The 22,532-nt window shown below is 46.8% G+C and overlaps 1 protein-coding gene across 3 annotated transcripts in view; it reads right to left on the reverse strand.

The window, feature by feature from the left end:
- The window catches only part of DYNC2H1 (dynein cytoplasmic 2 heavy chain 1), a 433,565-nt gene that overhangs the window by 288,889 nt on the left and 122,144 nt on the right, over nucleotides 1-22,532 (reverse strand). For all 3 annotated transcript variants that reach the window (XM_040426277.1, XM_040426279.1, XM_040426278.1), the window contains exons 38-40: nucleotides 21,258-21,522; nucleotides 4,441-4,648; nucleotides 4,208-4,337 (exon numbers count right to left, since the gene is read on the reverse strand). In XM_040426277.1, the coding sequence (XP_040282211.1) occupies nucleotides 4,208-4,337; nucleotides 4,441-4,648; nucleotides 21,258-21,522 (603 nt within the window). The remainder of the gene's footprint in view (nucleotides 1-4,207; nucleotides 4,338-4,440; nucleotides 4,649-21,257; nucleotides 21,523-22,532) is intronic.

The following is a 22,532-nucleotide window of genomic DNA, read 5'->3' on the forward strand; positions in this document are numbered from 1 at the left end:
GGAATGTGCGGTCCGCATACGCGCTTCCGGATCCGCAAAAAAATAGAACATGTCCTATTCTTGTCCACAATTGTGGACAAGAAAAGGCATTTTCTATGAGAGTGCCGGCAATGTGAAGCCCACAAAATGTGGAACGCACATTGCCGGTGTTCGTGTTTTGCGGATCCACAAAACACATACGGACGTGTGAATGGACCCTTAAGGTGTAAATGCTGTCATGTGGCCGTACAGGATGAATAACACTATTTCTGGTCATTACATGACTTGCATCTGGCATTGTTTAGCAGACTTTCACTCTACTATCTGACTTTTTTGTTGTTGAGCAGTGATATTAGGTAGTAAATCACCTACAAACCAGCAGCAATCTATGTCTCAGTCTCTCCCTTCCACTCCCCCTCCCTTCTTTATAGGCTTCTATATAATCTGATCCTTCAGTGAGCAGGCAGTCTACATTCAAGGAGCAGTGAACTTAAAGTTAGTGATGAGGCAGAGGAGCAGGAGAAGAGCCTGATAAGAGGGGACGGAAACATATTTCTCTAACAAGATATACTACAAAGTTTCTTATACTCCCCTGTTAAACATTTCCCAGTTCAGACTCTAGACAGGAAAGTAGCAGCATAGTAGAGAGGTAGACTGGCAGTACACGGATATAAACCTCACTCCTCTTTACAGTAATAAGCAGGGCCGGGCCGACACAGAGGCTGGGGTGGGCGGAAAAACAAACCTCTTTTTTTTTTTTTTTTTTTTTTTTTATCACTTACTTGCTGCCGGGCGCCCTCCCCTCCCCTCCCCAGCCAGTGTTCACTCTAAGCTGCGCTTGTAGATAGGAGCAGGAGGCTGCTGATTGGCTAGTATCAGCTAGCTGCCCTGCCATTGGTCCATCCTTTCACACCCCCTTCTCTCTGAAGCTGAACACAGCAGGAGGTTGTGAAGCCTGCGTTCTCACAGTGGATCATGTGACCATGAAGGAGCATGTGACCAGTGACGTCACAGACCTCCTTCTAACAAATCCATTCTAGCATCTACCCAGCATGTATGGCAGGACTCTGCTGAGCAAAGACCATGTGCCCAGGTGAGGTGACCACAGAAGTGCCCTGGCATCTGTCTGCTGCTGGAAGCTCAAGAATGTAAAAACTAATAGCCAAGAGGCTAAACAAAACCCTCCTTGTCTGCTTCTGACCCTAATTTTAACACATAACGTTCATTTGATTGCAATCTACTCTAACACCTAAAGGGATTTTTTTTTAAAGCCTGCTGTTTCTCTAGAAGATGACCTTATGCTGATAGTAGTGTTAATAGAGTCTCAAAGGTCTGTAAAAATAGGGTAACTGCTTTTATAGACCCTTGAGACTCTATTAACACTACTATAAACATAAGGTCACCTAGAGAAAGAGCAAGTTTTTTAAATTATCTTTTTCCTTTAGGTGTTAAAACATAACTTATTTGATTGCTTGAACACCTAAAGGAAAACAAATAAAAAACCTGCTGTTTCTCAAGATGACCTTATGTCGATAGCAGTGGTAATAGAGTCTGAAAGGTCTATAGAAGCAGTTACCCTATTTTTACAGACCTTTGAGGCTCTATTAACACTACTATCAACATAAGGTCATCTAGAGACACAGCAGGTTTTTAAAAAGATTTTTCCTTTAGGTGTTACAGCAATCAAATGAAAGTTATGTTTTAACACCTAAAGGAAAAACATAATTAAAAAAACATGCTGTTTCTCTAAATGGCCTGATGTTGATAGTAGTGTTAATAGAGTCTCAAAGGTTTGTAAAAATATTGTACCTGCTTCTATAGACCTTTGAGACTCTATTATCATGACTTTTAGCATAAGATCATCTGGAGAAACATCAGGTTTTAAAAAAATAAATAAAATTTCTTTAGGTGTTAGAGCAATCAAATGGAGGGGGAGAAATGTGACATGGGTGAGGATGGGGTTACATGACGGGCCGGAGACAATGACTGTAGTCTGTCTGTGCCATGGACGGGGAGACATATGACATGGAGGGCTGATGGCTGACATGGGGGTCTGATCTGAGGCATTGGGGCTGTGCCTGTGAGCTGGGGTCTGATGGCTGGTCTGACCTGAGGTGGAATGAAAAATATTGTTTCCTATTATCCTCCTTTAAAACCTAGGTGCGTCTTATGGGACGAACCTACATTTTGGCCCCCCCCCCCCCCCCCCTTCCCCCAGGTGAGCTGAAGGGGGAGGGGGGGTCGGGGGCGCCAAAACGTAGGTTCGCTTGTGTTGGTAAAAAAACCTTGCACCGGCCCTGGGCGCAGGCAAGGGGGCGGGGGCGCACTTGGGCAGCTCAGCCTCTGTTGGTAGTGGACCTTGTCCCAGCCCTGGTAATAAGCCTCTCTAAACTAAATGAACACATATGTACTTTCTGCAGAGGTAAATCTGCCACACAGTATACCACCTGCGTCACACAATATTCAACCCACGTCATCAAGGGGGAGTAAAATGTCAAAATCTTCTGGAAAAGGTGCCCATCAATTGCACTGTAGCATGCTAAAGCCCTGGCAGAGTCCACCAGTATGAATGGCACTGATGCTTGGCTACATTGACATCTACACATTTTTCCTGGAAAGAGTACAAATGTGTTTATGTCGTTAGTTAGGGGAAGTTTAGATGAATAACGGTAGGACTTCGGCTCTTTTCACATCTTTGTTGCGGCTTCTGTTTATGACCAAGACCACAGCGCTGTACCAGATCCAACACACAACGGACACTAATGAGGCCCAACAGACGCCATTACAAGTCTGTTCCACCATGGTGTCTGTCGTCCTACTTGAATAACTAGGCTATTTATTCCATCAAATGTGCAGGCCCCTAACGGAGCCTCCTATGAAGCTGTGATCTCAGAATGACATCAGTATCCGACCTCTCTACCATCCTCCGGCTCCCCCAACCAGGTCTCACCTAGGTTTTGTGGCTAGCTGAGACCTAAGAAGCACTGAGCTGACATAAGACTGCTTGGCTGCACTTTATCCAAACCTTTGTGCGGTGAAAATATTCAATTCTGCCATTCACTTATACCACAAACTGCAATACGTTAGTAGTGCAGTCTGTGGAGACTGCGATGACAACTGATTGACACCCCAAGATTTTGCCACAAGGAGGGGGGGGGGGGGACAGTGGGAGCCCCACTTTCTATTTCTATTTCTGTCCAATTCAAGAGTTAAATGACTAGGATAGGAGGTCTCTCCGATCCTGGTAACTGCAGGCCAGTATCATCTATACAACACAGCTGGTCCTGCCACATACGGAATGGGCTCACCTCCTCCTTCTGCATCATGTGATACATGTATGTGACATTTTTGGAAGGTGTTAATGAGTAACTATTGTATGAAACTTTTGACACCTCAGAAGTTATGATCTGTGAAGATCTGGTTGATGAGACCCCCATTGATCGCTAAAAAAAAGGGGCAAAAGCCCTCTGCTGAGCGCTGTCCCGCTTCAGCTCTGATTGGCTCTGCTCAGCTTTCCCCAGAGAGCGGAGTGACCAAGATACAGGGCCGACTTTCTATGGATCACAGACCTCACGCCAAAGGGGCACAGAGATCAGCACAGCGCTTTTGCCTCTTTGTTTCAGTAACTGAAGGGGGTCTTAGCATGAAGACCCCAGATTAACCTTCTGATATGCTTCTATAAAGTGTAAAAAAACATCCTCAGAATATTTAGAATCGGTTTTCTTATGATACATGTTAACGGCCAATGCTATAATAACCTGCCATTCATCTAGAAGGAGACCGACTTTATTCCAGACAAGCATTTAACATGCCAGCACTCTGCACGAGCGGCAAGAAGTCTCATTACAAGCATTGAAGAGTTTCACCCCCGGCCAATTTCATTTTGATCAGTACTTTAAAATATTCAGCAATCATCTTTTTTCCCTGTAAGGTAGATGATAGGAGCACTGGCTGTTAATCTGCAGACGGCTGGCGATCCGCAGAGTAGAATTAGCCTCAGCAGGCACAAATTGCTCATTTCATTACTATATTATGACTTGAAGTTATACTTATTCCTTCCACCTGCATACTAGCCGGGAATGCATCAAACTATTCAATTCTGTCACAGCCGGCAGCATGGAGCACTACAGTATTTCATACTTCCACTGCCAGTGGGGAATCTATTATACTGTCAATGACCCAGAAAAGACATAAAACGGAGAAGCGCACATATTTCTTGCTAATGTACCTGCTTAAGAACCCAATTTAAAGCCTTCTCAAAATAGTCTCCAATCCAGTTCTCCAAATTCTCTCTGTGTGTTTCGGGCTGTCCCCGGAGCCATGAACGGATCAAAGAGTTCAGATCGGTGTTTTCATCACTTTTTAGGAAAATAGAAAAAGCCACGTTTAATATAGTGAAGAAATACTACATGAAAACGGATATACAGAACTGGTCCCTGAGGGGGCGAGCAATGTCATTACCTTAGGAATATCATCCCCATCCTGGAAATGGTGGCTGGAGAAGCGCTGCTCAAGTCGTGAGTTTCAAACACAAAATTTACATTGGGACCAAATTGAATCCTCTCCCCGCTGGGCATAGTGAGGAGGCGGTTGTCATCGAGAACGGAGTTTAAAGATTCAATCCACTCGGGGTCAATGTCGCCGTCACAAATGATCCAGGAGCTGATTTCTGTTTACACAGACAATATAAAAGACAACAGCATGAACACATAACGCGCTTCGAAAGTCATCAGACTCTTTGGCCTCTTTCACACGGGCGTTGCGGGAAAATGTGCGGGTGCGTTCCGGGAACACCCGCGATTTTTCCGCGCGAGTGCAAAACATTGTAATGCGTTTTGCACTCGCGTGAGAAAAATCACGCATGTTTGGTACCCAAACCCGAACTTCTTCACAGAAGTTCGGGCTTGGGATCGGTGTTCTGTAGATTGTATTATTTTCCCTTATAACATGGTTTTAAGGGAAAATAATAGCATTCTGAATACAGAATGCTTAGTAGGTGATCAATTGAGGGTTAAAAAAAAAAATTAAAAAAATTAACTCACCTTCTCCTCTTGTTCGCGTAGTTCCCGGTCTCTTCTTTACTTCTTTAATGATGAGCTGTGGGCTAAAGGACCTTTGGTGACGTCAGATCACATGCTCCAATCACATGGTACATCACCGTGGTGATGGACCATGTGATTGGAGCATGTGATCTGACGTCACCACAGGTCCTAGCCGGTAGTTCATCTTTTAAGAAGTAAAGAAGAGACCGGGAACTACGCGAACAAGAGGAGAAGGTGAGTTAATTTTTTTTATTTATTTTTTTAACCCTCAATTGATCACCTACTAAGCATTCTGTATTCAGAATGCTATTATTTTCCCTTATAACCATGTTATAAGGGAAAATAATACAGTGAATAGACTGTCACCTAGCAACCATGCGTGAAAATCGCACCGCATCCGCACTTGCTTGCGGATGCTTGCGATTTTCACGCAACCCCATTCACTTCTATGGGGCCTGCGTTTGCGTGAAAAACGCAGAATATAGAGCATGCTGCGATTTTCACGCAACGCACAAGTGATGCGTGAAAATCACCGCTCATGTGAACAGCCCCATAGAAATGAATGGGTCGGTATTCAGTGCGGGTGCAATGCATTCACCTCACGCATCGCATCCGCGCGGAATACTCGCCCGTGTGAAAGGGGCCTTTCACTTTCTTCACACTTCGTTATGTTGCGCCTTGCGCAAAAATAAAAAGTGGTTCAAAGTTTTCCCACATCAATCTGCACTCAATACCCCATAATAACAAAGTGAGAATAGAATTTTTGAAATTGTTGCAAATTTATTTAAAAAAAGGAAAAACTTTTCTATGACGCTTGACATTTTGCTCTGGGGGCCTCCTATCTCTCTAGATCATCTTTGAGATGTTTCTACACCTTGACTTGAGTCACCTGTGGTAAATTCAGTTAACTGGACATGATTTGAAAAGGCACAGCCCTATTTATATAAGGTCTCACAGCTGACAATGCATATCAGAGCAAAACCCAAGCCATGAGAGGAAAGAACTGCCTGTAGAGCTCAGACAGGATTGTGTGAAGGCACAGATCTTGAGAAGGGGAAAAAAATTGTCTGCTGCGCTGAAAGTTCCCAAGAACACAGTGGCCTCCATAATTCTTAAATAAAAGAAGTCTTTAACAACCATGACTCCTCCTAGAGCTGGCCGCCCCACCAAACTATTGAAATGACTAAGATCCCAATGGTCAATCTGGCTGATCTCCAAAGATCCAGTGTGCAGATGGATGAAACTTCCGGAAGGTCTGCCATCACTGCAGCACTCCTCCAATCTGGGCTTTATGGCAGATTGGACAGAAAGAAGCCTCTTCTCAGTAAAAAAGACACAAGAAAGCCCAACTGGATTTTGTAAATAAAATAAAAATAAAAACACCTCAGACTGAGAAACAAGAGTCTCTGGTCTGATGAAACCAAGATTGACCTTTTTAGCCTCAATTCTAAGTGTCATGTTTAGGGAAAGAAAACAGGCACTGCTCTTCACCTGCCCAATATCACCCCTACAGTGAAGCGTGTTGGTGGCAGCATCATGCTGTGGGGGTCTATTACAGCAGCTGGGGCAGGGAGACTGGTCAGAGTAGAGGGAATGAAGGAAAGTACAGAGATATTCTTATAGAAAACCAGATTCAGAGTGCTCTGGACCTCAGACTAGGCTGAAGGTTCACCTTCCAACACAGGTCCACACAGCCAAGTCAATACAAGAGTGGCTTATAAACAACTCTACAAATGTCATTGAGTGGCCCAACCAGAGCCCTGACTTGAATCCATTCAAACATTTCTAGAGAGACCTGAAAATCGTTGTCCACCGACAGTGCTCATCCAACCTAACTGAGCTTGAGAGCATCTGCATGTGAAAAAAGTGAGAGTCCACTGTCTGCACAGTTTTGTCTATACTATTCACTTTCCTTAGGAACGTTGTCTACTCCTTAGGTTGAGGACCTGATGTCCCGGCAGCACCGACCTGTTACATTTACATGTCTCTACTAGTGTTGTGCTTATGGTTGCACAACACCTGCCCATTTTTTGTTTTGCCACGGTTGCCCAAAATGTGAAAAGAAAAAAAAAAGTTAAGGATCTGAAGACTTTCCATACACACCTTTACAATATATGCGATCACTATTGTTAATATCAGCATAGAAGTTAGAAATACCTTTCGTTATAAGATTTTGAGTAGAAAAGAATGTAAATGCAGATTTAGGAAAAGTTGGGTCGATGATCTGGATTTGGGAAAAGGAGTGTCTGATTCTTAAATATTTGTAGAAGTCTGATTTAGGTAACTGATATTGAGAAGCTAAATGAGTGAATGAGTGTAATTTGTGTTGGTTATTTGGGTCAGTTAAGTCTTTAATTCTTTTTATTCCATTTTTTTCCCCAGTTAGAAAGGTTGATATCTGGACAAATTGTTTTGATATATTTAATTGGCAATTGTTGTATGTTGATTTTATTAAATATGGGGTATTTTTTTATATAATTTTCCCAAGTAGTTTGTGTGGCTAAGGCTATTTTCACACTTTCGGCAGAGTTATCCGGCAAGCAGTTCCGTCGCCGGAACTGCCTGCCGGATCCGCCAATCTGCATGCAAACGGACAGCATTTGTAGACGGATCCAGATGCGGATCCGTCTCACAAATGCATTGCAATTGTTTACAAAAAAGGGGGGGGGGGGGGGGCCTAACCCTGGTAAAAGGTATTTGTATACACATATATATTAATGCCAAGAATGGCCTAGACCCATCTTGACCCAGGTATAAAGTGTGTATTAAAACTTCACTTTTAATTCGACATAATGATAAAATGGCTGTGAGCCATAACAAAACAATTAAAACACTTTGTTTCCACCCCAAAGAGTTGATGACTTAGTTGCTGCCAAGGTGAGGGAGATGTGCACTATCTCCTATTCACCACAACTATATCTGCAGAGCTTGAACATAGGGGGGCAATGTGTGGATAGACTGATGTAAGCAAACTACCTGTAGTTGCTGCAAAAACGGATTAAATGGAATAGGTGACTGAGCTCCTACACACAGACGTTCACAGCACAGCGCACTTGTCTGACACTGCGTCAGTAGCTGTCAATACGCATTCACACACTACGCACCCGCTGCTAAGCGCTCCACCTAGCTCAAAAAAAACCTAGCTACATTGAATGAAATGTCCTACACAAGGACTTCTAAGCTAATAAGCAACATTGGAGAGGACAACAATTGTTTAAAACAATCAACTGCCCCCCAACATGTTTCACCAGATCACTGGCTTCTTCAGGGGTTTGGGCAGATTCTCGAAAAATACTCCTGAGATGGCACCTAACACCGGTAAAAATAAACCATATGGATCCCAACTACTCTGATCTATGCTGGAAAAATTGTGGAGCCCAAGGAACCCATCTACATCTATGGTAGACATGTCCAAAAATTCAAACTTTTTGGAAAACAGTATTTGAAAAACTAAACAAGATGCTCCATATAAATATCCAACCATCTCCAGACTTTGCCTTAGGTTTCCTACCAAATCAACCTATTCCACAACATACCAAAACAGTGGGATCCCATATAATACTAGCCGCAAGAAGCTTCATAGCACAAAAATGGAAAAGCCCAGAAATCCCCACTATCACAGAGATTTGGACATCGGTCTCACATGCACACAGTATGGAAATTAAAGGGGTTCTGCACTTTCATTTAACTGATGATCTATCCTCTGGACACCCGGGACCCCTGCCGATCAGCTGTTTGAGAAGGCAGTGACGCTCCAGCACCGCCGCGGCCTTCTCACTGTTTACCGTCGGCCCACTGACGTCACGACTCTGTTCACTTGAATGGAGCTTAGCCGCGCCCACGCTAGTTGATACTAGTCGTGACGTCAGTGGGCCGGCAGCCTGGCGTTAAACAGTCAGAAGGCCGCACCGCTGCTGGAGACCCGCTGCCTTCTCAAACAGCTGATCGGCGGGGGGCCCGGGTGTCGGACCCCCGCCGATCAGAAGCTGATGATCTATACAGAGGATAGATCATCAGTTAAATGAAAGTGCAGAACCCCTTTAAATATGCATCATACTCACTATCTTTAGGAAAAACAAAAAAATACTGGTCTCTATGGAACCCGAACTACCTAAACACCATACCAAACTGGTTTTACCTTAACTATAGATGATTTTCTAGACGGACGTTGATATTATTTACCTGTCATATTTATTTTATAAAATATATAATAACCAATTAATTAATACTTAAGATAAATGCATATATGTTGTGTATATGTTGTATATATGTACACTACTGTCCTTACAAATATATCAAGCGTATCATATATGCATAAATATGATGACAAATTGTGTGCGTGTAACATGGGTACATATACATATGCAGATAGTCCAAGATGAATGTATGGATATGTATAAATATATATAATATAGATGTATGTACATAGAGATATAGTATAGATAAATGGAAATGTGTGGATGCCTGTATGTACAATTGTAGTCTTGCGTTTCTACACACATTCGAAATGTTATTTATTATTATTTAATGCCTGTGCAGATGTTTATATCTATATTTAAAGTCTATAGTATTAACTACTTATTAACTCATATTGACATGTCCATCCTACCCCTATTTCTTTTATTAACCTTAATATCACATGAGTGATTGATAATTTGTGGTGGTTAATATATGGATATATAAATGAGACATTCACAGATGTATGTGTGTATAAGTACACATATACGGGAGTGTCTTTTTTAAATGGATATATATATATAGATTAACAACAACAAAAAACTATATGTCACAATGATTAACTATTTTACACTTACTAACATTGTATAATTCAATCGCTCTATTTAAAAACTTAAGACAATACAAAGAAACTGATATAAATGTTCTGTTTATTATCAAATGTTATACAAACATATGAAATATAACAAAAAATATAATAAAATATTGATTGAAAAAAACAATATATGCTATCACTTTATGATCAGCAGGGTCTGACCTCTGGGATCCCCACTGATCCTGGTAATGAAGATGCCACAGTGCCAGGGGTGCATTAAGTGCATCATAGGCCCGGGAATGTTTACCGAACTTTATCAATTACCCCCAGCCCCCCCTTCTGTGTTCTGTCCCTATTGTTATTTTTATTTATGGAGATATATATTAAAGGGAGATTTATCAAAATTGGTGTAAAGGTGTTACCTATAGCAACCAATCAGATTCCATCTTCCAAAGGAGATATGAAAAATGAAAAGTGGAATCTGATTTGTTGCTCGTTTTCCCTAGAACCAGTTTGGATTATGTCCCCCACTGTATGTAGAACTATTTGAGGAGCCCCTCTGGAGTTTGGGCTCTGCCGATCTCCTCCAGGTGCCCAGCACACAAACCATTAGTAACAGATTAGAGCCACTCTCTGGAGCTTTGACCCACTCTGCCTAAAATGGAGGATGCCGGCTGCTGCTCTGCCTGACCGAGAGCCCACACACAGACCAGTGGGTCACGATGTGGGGAGTGCATTCATGATGTCAGAGGGGCAGGCATGGCGGAAATTCTCTGCCTAAAAGTGAATTTAGGAGGTGTGCAGTGACGTCAGTCAGTCCCTTCTCACTCCTTCCACTCCAGCTCGACTAGCGCTGCGTATATATATGATAAGACTGTTATAGCGTTGTGGGCGGGGCACAGGAGTTTGGGATGGCGATGGGCCTCTCACTGCCAACCCAAACGTCCCTATTATAATCTGCCATTGCACAGTGCTGGTTAGTGCTGCTTCCCCCTCACAGAGGCCTCGACCTCCTACTGTGCAGGAAACTGCAGCATGGCCCTAGTCCAAGCAATGGAGTCCGCTGCAGCTCCTTGCACAACTTGTGGCTAGTACCCCCCTTTGCATGTAAAACTTAGGAGACATAGTTCTACACCAGCGCTGCAACCCCTTCATTCTCAGTATCAGAGGGGGTCCCCGAACGACATGCCCAAATTGATCATAAAGTGACAGCATATCCTAGCAATATACCATTACTTTATAGGTTAGAAAAACCTCTTTAAGGCTACTTTCACACTAGCGTTTTCTCTTTTCCGGCACTGAGTTCCGTCACAGGGGCTCTATACTGGAAAATAACTGATCAGGTAATATCCCCATGCATTCTGAATGGAGAGTAATCCGTCCAGGATGCATCAGGATGTCTTCAGTTCAGTCGTTTTGATTGATCAGTCAAAAGATATCTCCGGCGAAAAAAACGGAAGACTTGCCTGAATGCCAGATCCAGCATTTTTTCCCATAGGAATGTATTAGTGCCGGATCTGGCATTCAAAATACCGGAATGCCGGATCCGTCCTTCCGGATGAAAAAGGTGAAAAAACGAGATTTTTGTATAACTTACCAGTAAAATCTTTCTCGCTCTTCCTTGGGGGACACAGGAAACCTTGGGTATAGCTCATCTCCATAGGAGGCGTGACACTAAGTGAAAGACTGTTAAGCCCCTCCTCCAGCAGCTATACCCTCAGCCTGGAGCGAGCGACTACCAGTTATGTGCCCAAGTAGTTAAAACAAAGGCAAGGATCGACCAAATTAACACCAACAAGTCAAAAACTCCCGTCAGGGCAACCAAAACAATGGGTGGGTGCTGTGTCCCCCAAGGAAGAGCGAGAAAGAGATTTTACTGGTAAGTTATACAAAAATCTCGTTTTCTCGCCCAATTCCTTGGGGGACACAGGAAACCTTGGGACGTTCAAAAGCAGTCCACAAATAGGGAGGGACCACAACCCAAGATGAATTAAACCACCGCAGGTATCAAGAAACCGCCGCCTGCAAGACCAGGCGGCCCAAAGCAGCATCCGCCGATGCATAAGTGTTCACCTTGTAGAACTTGGTGAAAGTGTGCAAAGAAGACCAGGTGGCCGCCTTACACAATTGTTCAGCCGATTGTTCAATTCCGCTGAGCCCAGGAAGCCCCGACCGCTCTGGTAGAATGAGCGTTAACACCAAAGGGCGGTTCCCTGCCCTTAGCACGGTAAGCCTCAGCAATAGCCATCTTAATGAAGCGGGCAATAACCACTTTAGATGCCGCCAGCCCCCTGCGCGGACCCTCCGGAACCACAAATAGAGAATCCGAGCGCCGAAAGGGTCTAGTTACATCCAAGTAGATCCTCAGAGCCCTAACAACATCCAGACGGTGAAGATCCCGTTCCCGAGGATGAGACGGGGACGGGCACAGAGAAGGAAGGACAATATCTTCATTCAGGTGAAAAGCGGACACCACCTTCGGAAGGAAGTCCGGAACCGGGCGGAGAACCACCTTGTCCTGGTGAAAAACCAAGAGGGGTTCTACGCAAGAAAGTGCCGCCAATTCAGACACACGCCGAAGAGACGTGATGGCAACGAGGAAAAAAACTTTGCAAGACAACAAACGAAGGGAAACCCTGCGCAAAGGCTCGAAAGGAGAAGATTGGAGAGCCGTCAGCACAACATTAAGATCCCAAGATGGAACGGGAGCGCGATACGGGGGAACATAGTGAGCAACCCCCTGAAGAAAAGTCTTAACTGGACCGAGCGGAGCCAGAGGTCGCTGAAAAAGGATCGAAAGCGCTGAGATCTGACCCTTTAGGGTACTGAGACCTAAACCCAAGTCCAGACCAGACTGCAAGAAGGATAAAATCGTGGGGAGAGAAAACCGAAGGGGATGAACATCTAAGGTCTCGCAGAAATTCAAATAGGCCCGCCAGGTTCGGTAATAAATCCTGGACGATGCCGGTTTACGCGCACGAATCATGGTACGGACCACGTCAGCAGAAAACCCCCGCCGCGTTAGGACCGCGGTTTCAATAGCCACGCCGCTAAACGTAGCGACCCTAAATGCTGGTGGAAGATCGGCCCTTGAGAGAGGAGGTCTTCTCTTAGAGGCAGAGGCAAGGGGGCGTCTGCCAGGAGCAACATAAGGTCGGAGTTCCAAGGACGACGAGGCCAATCCGGGGCTATTAGGATCGCAGGCGTGCCCTCCGCCGCGATCTTCCGAAGGACTCGTGGAAGAAGAGGCAGGGGCGGAAAAACGTAGAGGAGAGAGAACTCCGTCCAGGGAAGGACGAGCGCGTCCGCGCCGTAAGCGTCCGGATCCTTGGTTCTGGCCATGAAGGTGGGAAGTTTGTGGTTGAATCTGGAGGCCATGAGATCCACGTCCGGACGACCCCAACGAAGGCAAAGAGACTCGAAGACGTCGGGGTGCAGAGACCACTCGCCCGGGTCGATCGTCGTCCGGCTGAGGAAATCCGCCGCCCAATTGTCCACCCCCGGGATGTAAATGGCCGAAATGGCTGGAACATGAATTTCCGCCCAGCGAAGGATTAAAGACACCTCCCTCATCGCCGCCGCGCTGCGAGTGCCCCCCTGATGATTTATGTATGCCACAGCCGTGGCATTGTCCGATTGGACACGAACAGGGAGACCCTGAAGCAGCGAAGTCCAATGCCGGAGTGAAAGGAGAACCGCCCTCAGCTCCAGAACGTTGATCGGCAGTTTGGACTCCGATGGAGACCAAGTGCCTTGTACGGACCGAGGAGGAAACACCCCCCCCAACCCCGCAGACTGGCATCGGTGGTAATCACCAACCAAGTTATCGGCAGGAAGGACTTCCCTTGGAGAGGGGTCCGTAACCACCAGAGGAGAGAGGAGCGAACCTGGGGGGGAAGGGGAAAGTGCTGATCCAGACTTTCCTGGGACTTGTCCCATGCGGACAGAATGGCAGTCTGAAAGGTGCGGGAGTGATACTGCGCGTAGGGGATTGCTTCGAAACAGGACACCATCTGTCCCAAGACCCGCATGCTGAACCGGAAGGAAGGATGGCGGTGGGTCAGAAGGCTCCGAACCGACCGATGAAGGAGCTGGCGCTTCTCTGACGGAAGCCGAACCTCCGCTGCATCTGTATCCAGCAGCATCCCCAGAAAGATCAATTACCTGGATGGAACAAGAGCGGATTTGGGAAGATTGATAATCCAACCGAACCGGCGTAAGGTTTGTAGCGAGAGGTCCACACTGGCGGATGTCAGTGACAGAGAGGGTGCCTTGATAAGGAGATCGTCCAAATATGGAAGAAGAAAAACTCCCCTGGAACGAAGTAAGGCGAGGACAGGGGCAAGGACCTTTGTGAAAACGCGAGGGGCCGTCGCCAGCCCGAAGGGGAGAGCAACGAACTGGTAGTGGTCGGACCCCACTGCAAAGCGCAGAAAGCACTGATGACACCGAGCGATTGGAATATGAAGGTAGGCGTCCTGGATGTCGATAGAGGCCAGGAACTCCCCTTTTTCCAGAGAGGCCACCACCGACCTGAGAGACTCCATCCGGAATCGCTGAAGACGAAGGAAACGGTTTAACCGTTTTAGATCCAGAATGGGACGAACCGAGCCTTCTTTTTTGGGGACCACAAAAAGGTTCGAATAGAACCCCTTGAATCTTTCTTCCATGGGAACCGGAGCGATGACCCCTTTGTCCAGAAGGGTGCGAGTGGCAGTAAAGAAATCGGCCGCCCCTTGGGGATCCCGGGGAACCCGGGAGCGAAAGAACCGAACTGGGGGGAGGGACGTAAACTCGAGTTTGTACCCGGAAGACACAACTTCGAGAGCCCAGGCGTCGGAGACGTGCGCCTGCCAGAAGTCCCTGAACAGGAAGAGACGTCCCCCCACCCGGGCGGGTGGGGGCGCACCTTCAGGTAGTGTTCTGCTTGGTCGCGGGAGGGCGAGCAGGCTGTGACTTGCGCCAGGAGGGCTGGGTCCGAAAAAAAGGTTTCTTACGTCTGTCTTGGACAGAGCTAGGGGATGGACCTGAAGAGGTGCGAGGTGCGGGAGCCCTGCGGGAAGACCTGAAGCGAGAAAAAGTGGGACGGCCTCGAGTGGTGGTCCTAGTCCTAGATTGAGGAAGATGCGTACTCTTCCCCCCCGTGGCTTCGGATATGATTTCATCCAAGCGGGTCCCGAACAATCGAGAACCAGTAAAGGGAAGGCCAGTAAGAGACCGCTTTGACGTGGAGTCCGCCGTCCAAACCTTTAACCAAAAGCTCCCTCCTGGCCGAAACGGCCAGGGCAGACGAACGGGCTATGAGAGCCCCCGCATCAAGGGATGCTTCACAGACGAATTTGCCGGCTTGAACGATAAGTTGGGCTAGAGCACGGAGGTCCTGAATAGGGACGTCGGATTCAAGCTCCTGATCCAGCTGAGAAGCCCACTCTGAAACCGCTTTTCCAGCCCAAGCGGAAGCAAAGACCGGCCGGAGGGCGGAACCGGAGGCTGCAAAGATACCTTTGGTAATGGCCTCTATACGGCGATCCTCAGTGGATTGTAAGGAAGAGCCATCAGCAACGGGAATAGCCGTGCTTTTTGCCAAACGGGCCACCGGGGGGTCGACTTTGGGTGGTGACGCCCAGTTTGTAATGCAATCCGCCGGGAATGGATAACAGATATCCAACTTCTTAGGCGGGGTAAAACGGGCATCAGGGCGGGCCCAGGCCTTGGAAACCACCGACGAGAAGTCAGTGTGGAGGGGAAAAACTGCAGACGTCTGTTTTTGGCGAAAAAAGGAAACACTGTTTTTTTCAGAATTAGGAGGATCATCGTGAATCTTAAAGGTATCACGAATATTGTTAATAAGATGGCCCACAGCAGAAGCCAGTTTTAAAGGCAAGGCCGAGTCCATATCACAATCTGAATCAACTAGTTCTCCTTCAGAGGGCATATCCTGTATCGAGGAAGGGCCCGACTGAGAGCGCACCCTTGGGGGTGATACTGAAGCATCCGAGGATGATAGGCGCTCCGCCCTAGACCGCTTCTGGGGTTGACGGGCTCTGGAGGTGTCGCCTGGAGAGAGGGACTCAGACGGGTCAGCTAAGATAGCGGACCCGGAGGGCCCAGCAGGGGAAATATCCGGCTGCGATAAGGGCAATACCTCTGCAAGGCGGCCCACAACGTTAGAGAGGCTGACCACAGCCTGGGAAAGGGACCTAGCCCAGTCAGGGGGATCCAATAGGCCAGGGGGTGACACAACAGATGGCGGACCCTGTAATGGGGCTTTGCAAGCCGAGCAATGCGGGTCAGGCTGACCTTGAGGGAGGGGCGCCTTACATGCGGTGCAGGTGTGATACCAAGGACCGGCCGGCGCTGAGGGGTCAGACATGTTGGCTGAAGTAATATAAAAGCGTCCAGGCCAGAGGGCTGCAGAGCTAGAAAGGGTCAACAGTCCTACCAGGTCACAGTGGGAGCGGACGACAACAGCAGCGACAACAGCAGCGGCAACAGCAGAGGTAAAACCTGAGGTAAAAACGATCCGTCCTGAGAGCAGGCACGAAGAGGAAGCGGGGCCAGCGAGGAGCGGGAAGAAAGACGTCCGCCCCCCCGACTGAATGTCTAACATGTACAGGAGAAGCAGAACGAAGCTCCGCCCCCGGCCGGAACTTTCGCGCGCGCGCGCGATTCAAACAAATATGCCGCCGAGAAAATATTGCCCCCCGACCACCTCCTTATACACCGGCGGCGAATGACACACCGGTAGCCGGCAAGAGAAGTCAGCCGGCAGCTGAACACAGCGGCAGCACTGGCCGAGATAACAAAAGGCGGCCCCACAAGGCCGCAGCACCTGAGGTAAACTTGTGCAGTAAACCCTCCCCCACGAGCACCGCTCCGTCCTGCTCCACACACAAGGGGGGGGAAGCCGACAGTAAGCCTTGTAATGTGACAAGGCTAGGCAGAGGCAACACAGAAGTTAAAACCCTAACGGGGGGGGGTTGGAACGGCTGCATAGCCACCTCACCAGTCGACGTTTTCACCCTCAGTCCATCCAGCAGGGACGCCCCTTCAGCCACTGGCACCGAAGTGGCAGGAAGCTGGAAAGGGGCTTGCAGGCGGGCGACCCTTGTGCTGGCGGGATGCAGGGGAGCTGGGCTGCCCTGGTCCTCCTTTTCTTCTGTGGGGGAGGCAGCAGTGCGGATAACCGGCACTGGCGCAGCTCAACCCCGGGAAAATAGAGAGGTCAATTGCGACTCTGTTGTCCCTGTTGAAAAAAGGAAAAAAGTTGAAAATAATAAAAAGAGAAAAAATAAAATCTTCAGCAAAGACAGCTCTGCAGTGCAGAGAGTGTCTTGCCTCCTTGACACTAAGCAAAAAACTGGTAGTCGCTCGCTCCAGGCTGAGGGTATAGCTGCTGGAGGAGGGGCTTAACAGTCTTTCACTTAGTGTCACGCCTCCTATGGAGATGAGCTATACCCAAGGTTTCCTGTGTCCCCCTAAGGGATTGGGCGAGAAAAGTAAATGCCGGATCCATTTTGCTGGATGACACCGGAAAGACAGATCCGGCATTTCAATGCATTTTTTAGACTGATCATGATCCTGATCAGTCTTACTAATGCCATCAGTTGGCATACGTTTTGCCAGATCTCTCTGCCGCAAGTGTGAAAGTAGCCTAAAGAGGTTCTCCAGGATGTAAATATTGATGACCTATTCTTAGGGCAGGTCTTCAATATCTGATCAGTGGGGGTCTGACTCCCAGCCTTCACTGCTTGAAAACGGTTTCCTAGGCCTGTGATCACATGGCCTTTGTGCTGCTCACACTTAAAGGGGTTGGCCCATCATAGACAATGGGGGCATATCGCTAGAAATTGCCCCCATTGTCTGATATGTGTGGGTCCCAACTCGGGAGCCCCATCTACACTGAGAACACAGCGGGGAGAGCGGTGGCTGGAGGACCCCGAGTTTTTCAGGTTCAGGCCACCGCCAATCACCCTCCCATACAAGTGAATGGGGAGCGCACCGCGCTTGCGCAGCCACCGCTTTCATTCATTTAGTTGGGGCCAACGGAAATAGCCGAGCTCAGCACCAAAGAGATGAATGGAGAGCGCCCTCCACCACCTTTCCCCGCTCCGTTCTTGGCGATATGCCCCCATTGTTTATGATGGGCCAAACCCTTTAAGTGAATGGGATTTAGATGCAGTACCAAGCATTGCTATTGCACATGTACAGCGCTGTACTTGGTATTACTATGAAGTGGCTGCAGTGGAGTCGGAAGGGGTCCGGAAGTTGGCCCACCACCTATCCTGATGGGTCATCAATATTTAATCCCTAGAAAACTCTTATGAAACTAAAACTTAGTTTCCTTATTTAGTATAATTACACAAGTGATGTACCAATCATTTTCTTGTCTGTAATTATAAACCTACAGTTTATATATGTTTAAACAATAGACAAAACACTAATCTTCCATTAAAATTTACAATAAATAATTGTTCAGCATCATTTGTCTAACGTCCTCCATGATATTAGACAAATGGAGACAATCGGGTAATTCCCAACATCTGCAGTTCTAAGCGCTCCTTAAAATCAGATCTTTCAAGGTGACATATGGCAACCCCCTGATCTAACTCTTAGGCCCCTTTCACACGAGCGAGTATTCCGCGCGGATGCGATGCGGGAGGTGAACGCATTGCACCCGCACTGAATACCGACCCATTCATTTCTATGGGGCTGTGCACACGAGCGGTGATTTTCACGCATCACTTTTGCGTTGCGTGAAAATCGCAGCATGCTCCTCTTTGTGCGTTTTTCACGTAACGCAGGCCCCATAGAAATGAATGGGGTTGCGTGAAAATCGCAAGCATCCGCAAGCAAGTGCGGATGCGGTGCGATTTTTACGCACGGTTGCTAGGAGACGATCGGGATGGAGACCCGAACCTTATTATTTTCCCTTATAACATGGTTATAAGGGAAAATAATAGCATTCTGAATACAGAATGCATAGTAAAACAGGGCTGGAGGGGTTAAAAAAAAAAAAAAATCATTTAACTCACCTTAATCCACTTGCTCGCGATGCCCGGCATCTCCGTCTGACTCTTTTACTGTATAGGACCTGTGGAGAGCATTAACTATAGTTTAAGGACCTGGGATGACGTCACTCCGGTCATCACATGGTACGTCACATGATCTTTTACCATGGTGATTCACCATGGTAAAAGATCATGTGACGTACCATGTGATGACCGGAGTGACGTCATCGAAGGTCCTTTAGCCAGGTCCTAAAGAAAAGAATACAGAAGCAGATGCCGGCTGCGCTATCAAGTGGATTAAGGTGAGTTAAATTATTTTTTATTTTTTTTAACCCCTCCAGTGCTATTTTACTTTTCATTCTGTATTCAGAATGCTATTATTTTCCCTTATAACCATGTTATAAGGGAAAATAATACAATCCACAGAACACCGATCCCAAGCCCGAACTTCTGTGAAGAAGTTCGGGTTTGGGTACCAAACACGCACGATTTTTCTCACGCGAGTGCAAAACGCATTACAATGTATTGCACTCGCGCGGAAAAATCGCGGGTGTTCCCGCAACGCACCCGCACATTTTTCAGCAACGCCCGTGTGAAAGAGGCCTTATTCATTGACCACCTTCAACATTATTCCTCAGAACTAGGGATGAGCGAACCAGTGGAAGTTTGGGTTCACTGGGTTCGGCTGAACTTCAGGTTAAAGTTCAGGTTCGGGACCTGAACTTGACCCCGAAGACGAACCCCATTGAAGTCAATGGGGACCCTATTTTCTGTTATAACATGGTGATATCAGTAAAAATAGCATTCTTAGGACAGAATGCAAAACAATATGGCCATTTAGGAGTTAAAAAACAAAACAAAACAAAAAAACTAACCATCTACTTAATTGCGCTGCAGCAGCTTCTTCTATATACACAGAACAGGACCTGACAAAGGACCTGCAATGTGGGTGATGACATCACCATGCTCTTCCACGTGGTGACATCATCACACATATCGCTGGTCTTTTGGCAGGTCCGGTTCTGTGTATATAGAAGAAGCTGCTGCAGTGGGATCAAGTAGATGAGGTGAGTTGTTTGTTTGTTTTTTAACCCCTAAATAGCCATATTGTTTTGCATTCTGTCTTAAGAATGCTATTATTATCCGATATAACCATGTTATAGCATAAAATAATAAAATCACCCGAACATCGAACCCGGACTTCAGTGAAAAAGTCCCGAACTCGCAAAGTTCGGTACAAACCCGAACTTTGCAGTTCAGGTTGATTCACTCATCCCTACTCAGAACCTGATCCTTTCATCCAACAGTATCCACCACACTGGTTCCAATGCACTACATATACTGACTGGTGACCAGCTTATTCAACTTTATATGTACTCTACTATATAGTGTGGGGTTTCGTTCTGGTAGATAGGGTAAGCGGGCGCAGTACAGAGGCAAAATACAAGTTCTTAACCCAAAACGTCAATGTTTATTCACACTTGAGGCAATTGCACAAAACAACACGTAACTTTGCAGTCTTGGTGTTAATTCACACACAATGGAAAGTTCATATAACACAAGTCACCTTGCTGGCAGTTATGCCTCCAGTAGTCCCAGCAGGCTTTAGGGGGCATGTTTCCCCAGCGTGCGGCTCTCAGCCCTCCAGCACGGCACCAAGTCTCAGATCCATCTCTGCTGAGCCCAGCTGCCTATTTAAGGACAGCCAGGTGCTGCCAAAACCCGGACCGGCACTTAAACTGCAGTCTGGTATTTGACCTCACCTGACTGGAAATCAGCCCAGCCGCACATGCTGTGTGGAAAATACCTGCCTTGCCAGACACAACCCCTCACTGTGTCACAATAGTTATTGTACAAAACAAGCACTAATCGCCTTTTGTGCCAAACCTGTCTCACGAGCAGGACCCTCACTCCCCTTGTTTTAATTGTCAATTGGTTTTGTTACTCTGTGGCGTCGGATATTGTTTGTAAGTGCATCCTCTGATTGTAAAGTGCCTCAGAATAGCAGGCAATATAGAAGTAAAGATTATCATTATTATCTGAGGGTGGTAGAAACTGATGGTGTTTGTGAGCTGGGAAATGGAAGAACAACACTCTGATACAATGTTATAGGGGTTGTGTCAATTCAGCAAATGGAATTTATCACGTAGAGAAAGTTAATACAAGCCACTTACTAATTTATTGTGATTGGCCATAATGTCTCTTTTGCTGGGTGGTTTCATTTTTCCATCACATTATACACTGCTCGTTTCCAGGGGTTATGACCACCCTGTAATCAAGCTTGCGCACTACAGGAAAAAGTGACGGACTCCCTGGTGGCCGAGACCGTGGGAGAGCACATAGGCATCCATGCGCAGCAGCTCCGTCCCAACCACCTTGTATCTGAGCTGCAACGGTGGCCATGAATGCCATTTGCTAAAATGAGACAAACCCTTTAATGCTGAAATATCTTACCTTGAGGTTCTCGTACAACTTGACGAGCACTATTGGTTAGGACTCCATCTGACCACTCTCTGGTATCCATGTCTATGTGTCCAAGTAACTGCTGTCTGGGCATAGCTTTAGGATTCATGGTATACTGTTTTACAACCTTTCCGGTCTTCCCAAGGGCAGCACGTAACATGCGCCATAGGGTAGACTTGCCGGCACCACTCGGTCCAACGATTACTACTCCCATTCTCTGGCGCAGCTGCTCATACAGCTCTAGTGCTTTCTTAATCTGTGCCAAAGAAAAAGTGCAAACAGATGAACAAGTGAAAAGGCAAGGAAAATATCAAAAAGCATAAACCAAAAAAATCTTGCCTGCTATTACAAAAATTTACAGTGAGGCAAGATTAAGGAAATGTGAAGCTGCATCTCATAGAAATACACTGGAGATTCTGCACACAGTACTCACAGATAATATAGACAGTGAGAGTCAGAAGGGTCTATAACTCTGCAGATAATCATTGCATGGACTCACAGTTGTAAGCATTAAACGAATACTGCGTTAGTCCAACACAGTAACACTCTACCATATGTTAAAGAAAAGACATTATAAAATGTTGTTGTGCCCAAGATGTAATGTCTTTGAATTATTCAGACACCAGATGTAAAAAACATTACTTATCGAAGGGCACATGCGCACTTCGCTCAATGAAGCCGCTGCCAGGAGTCCGCGGCGCATCAGGCTGAGCCTAGTGCGCAGGCACGGGATATGGCAGAGGGACGGGTAGGATTGCGGAGGCGGCGCTGAGCTAGGGAAGGCGGCGCTGGGCACCGGACAGCAAGGGGTGCGGCCGGGAACCCTGTATTAACGGACCTCCCCTTGGGCACCTTAAGTAAATGATTGACAGGTTATAAAAACCAGTTTTTTGTGCAAATAGAGCCACAGTGAAGTTTAATAATGCTAGCTTAGGATTCTTTTTATTACTCCGGACATGAGCATATGTTTAGGTTATAGGGGTAAAATCTCATGACAGAATCCCTTTAATTACCGCGGTATATTAGTGACGTCATAGGAGCGATCGCACTTGCACTGACCGCTTCTAAAACGTCTGCGTCCGACCGCCTGTGCACATTGCCTGCCAGTTTTCACTGCAACCGCCCCCTCCTTTACCTGGACTCCACCCACCGACCCGAGAACTGGCACTCACAGGCCACGCTACAGCCACCCTGAAGCCCAAACTATAGCAGCCAATGAGAGAGGAGAAAAGACAACGGCATCCTCACAGGCCAGCTGCGAGCCAT

The sequence above is a fragment of the Bufo bufo genome, chromosome 3, assembly GCF_905171765.1.
Source record: "Bufo bufo chromosome 3, aBufBuf1.1, whole genome shotgun sequence".
In the NCBI taxonomy this organism is placed as follows: Eukaryota; Metazoa; Chordata; class Amphibia; order Anura; family Bufonidae; genus Bufo; species Bufo bufo.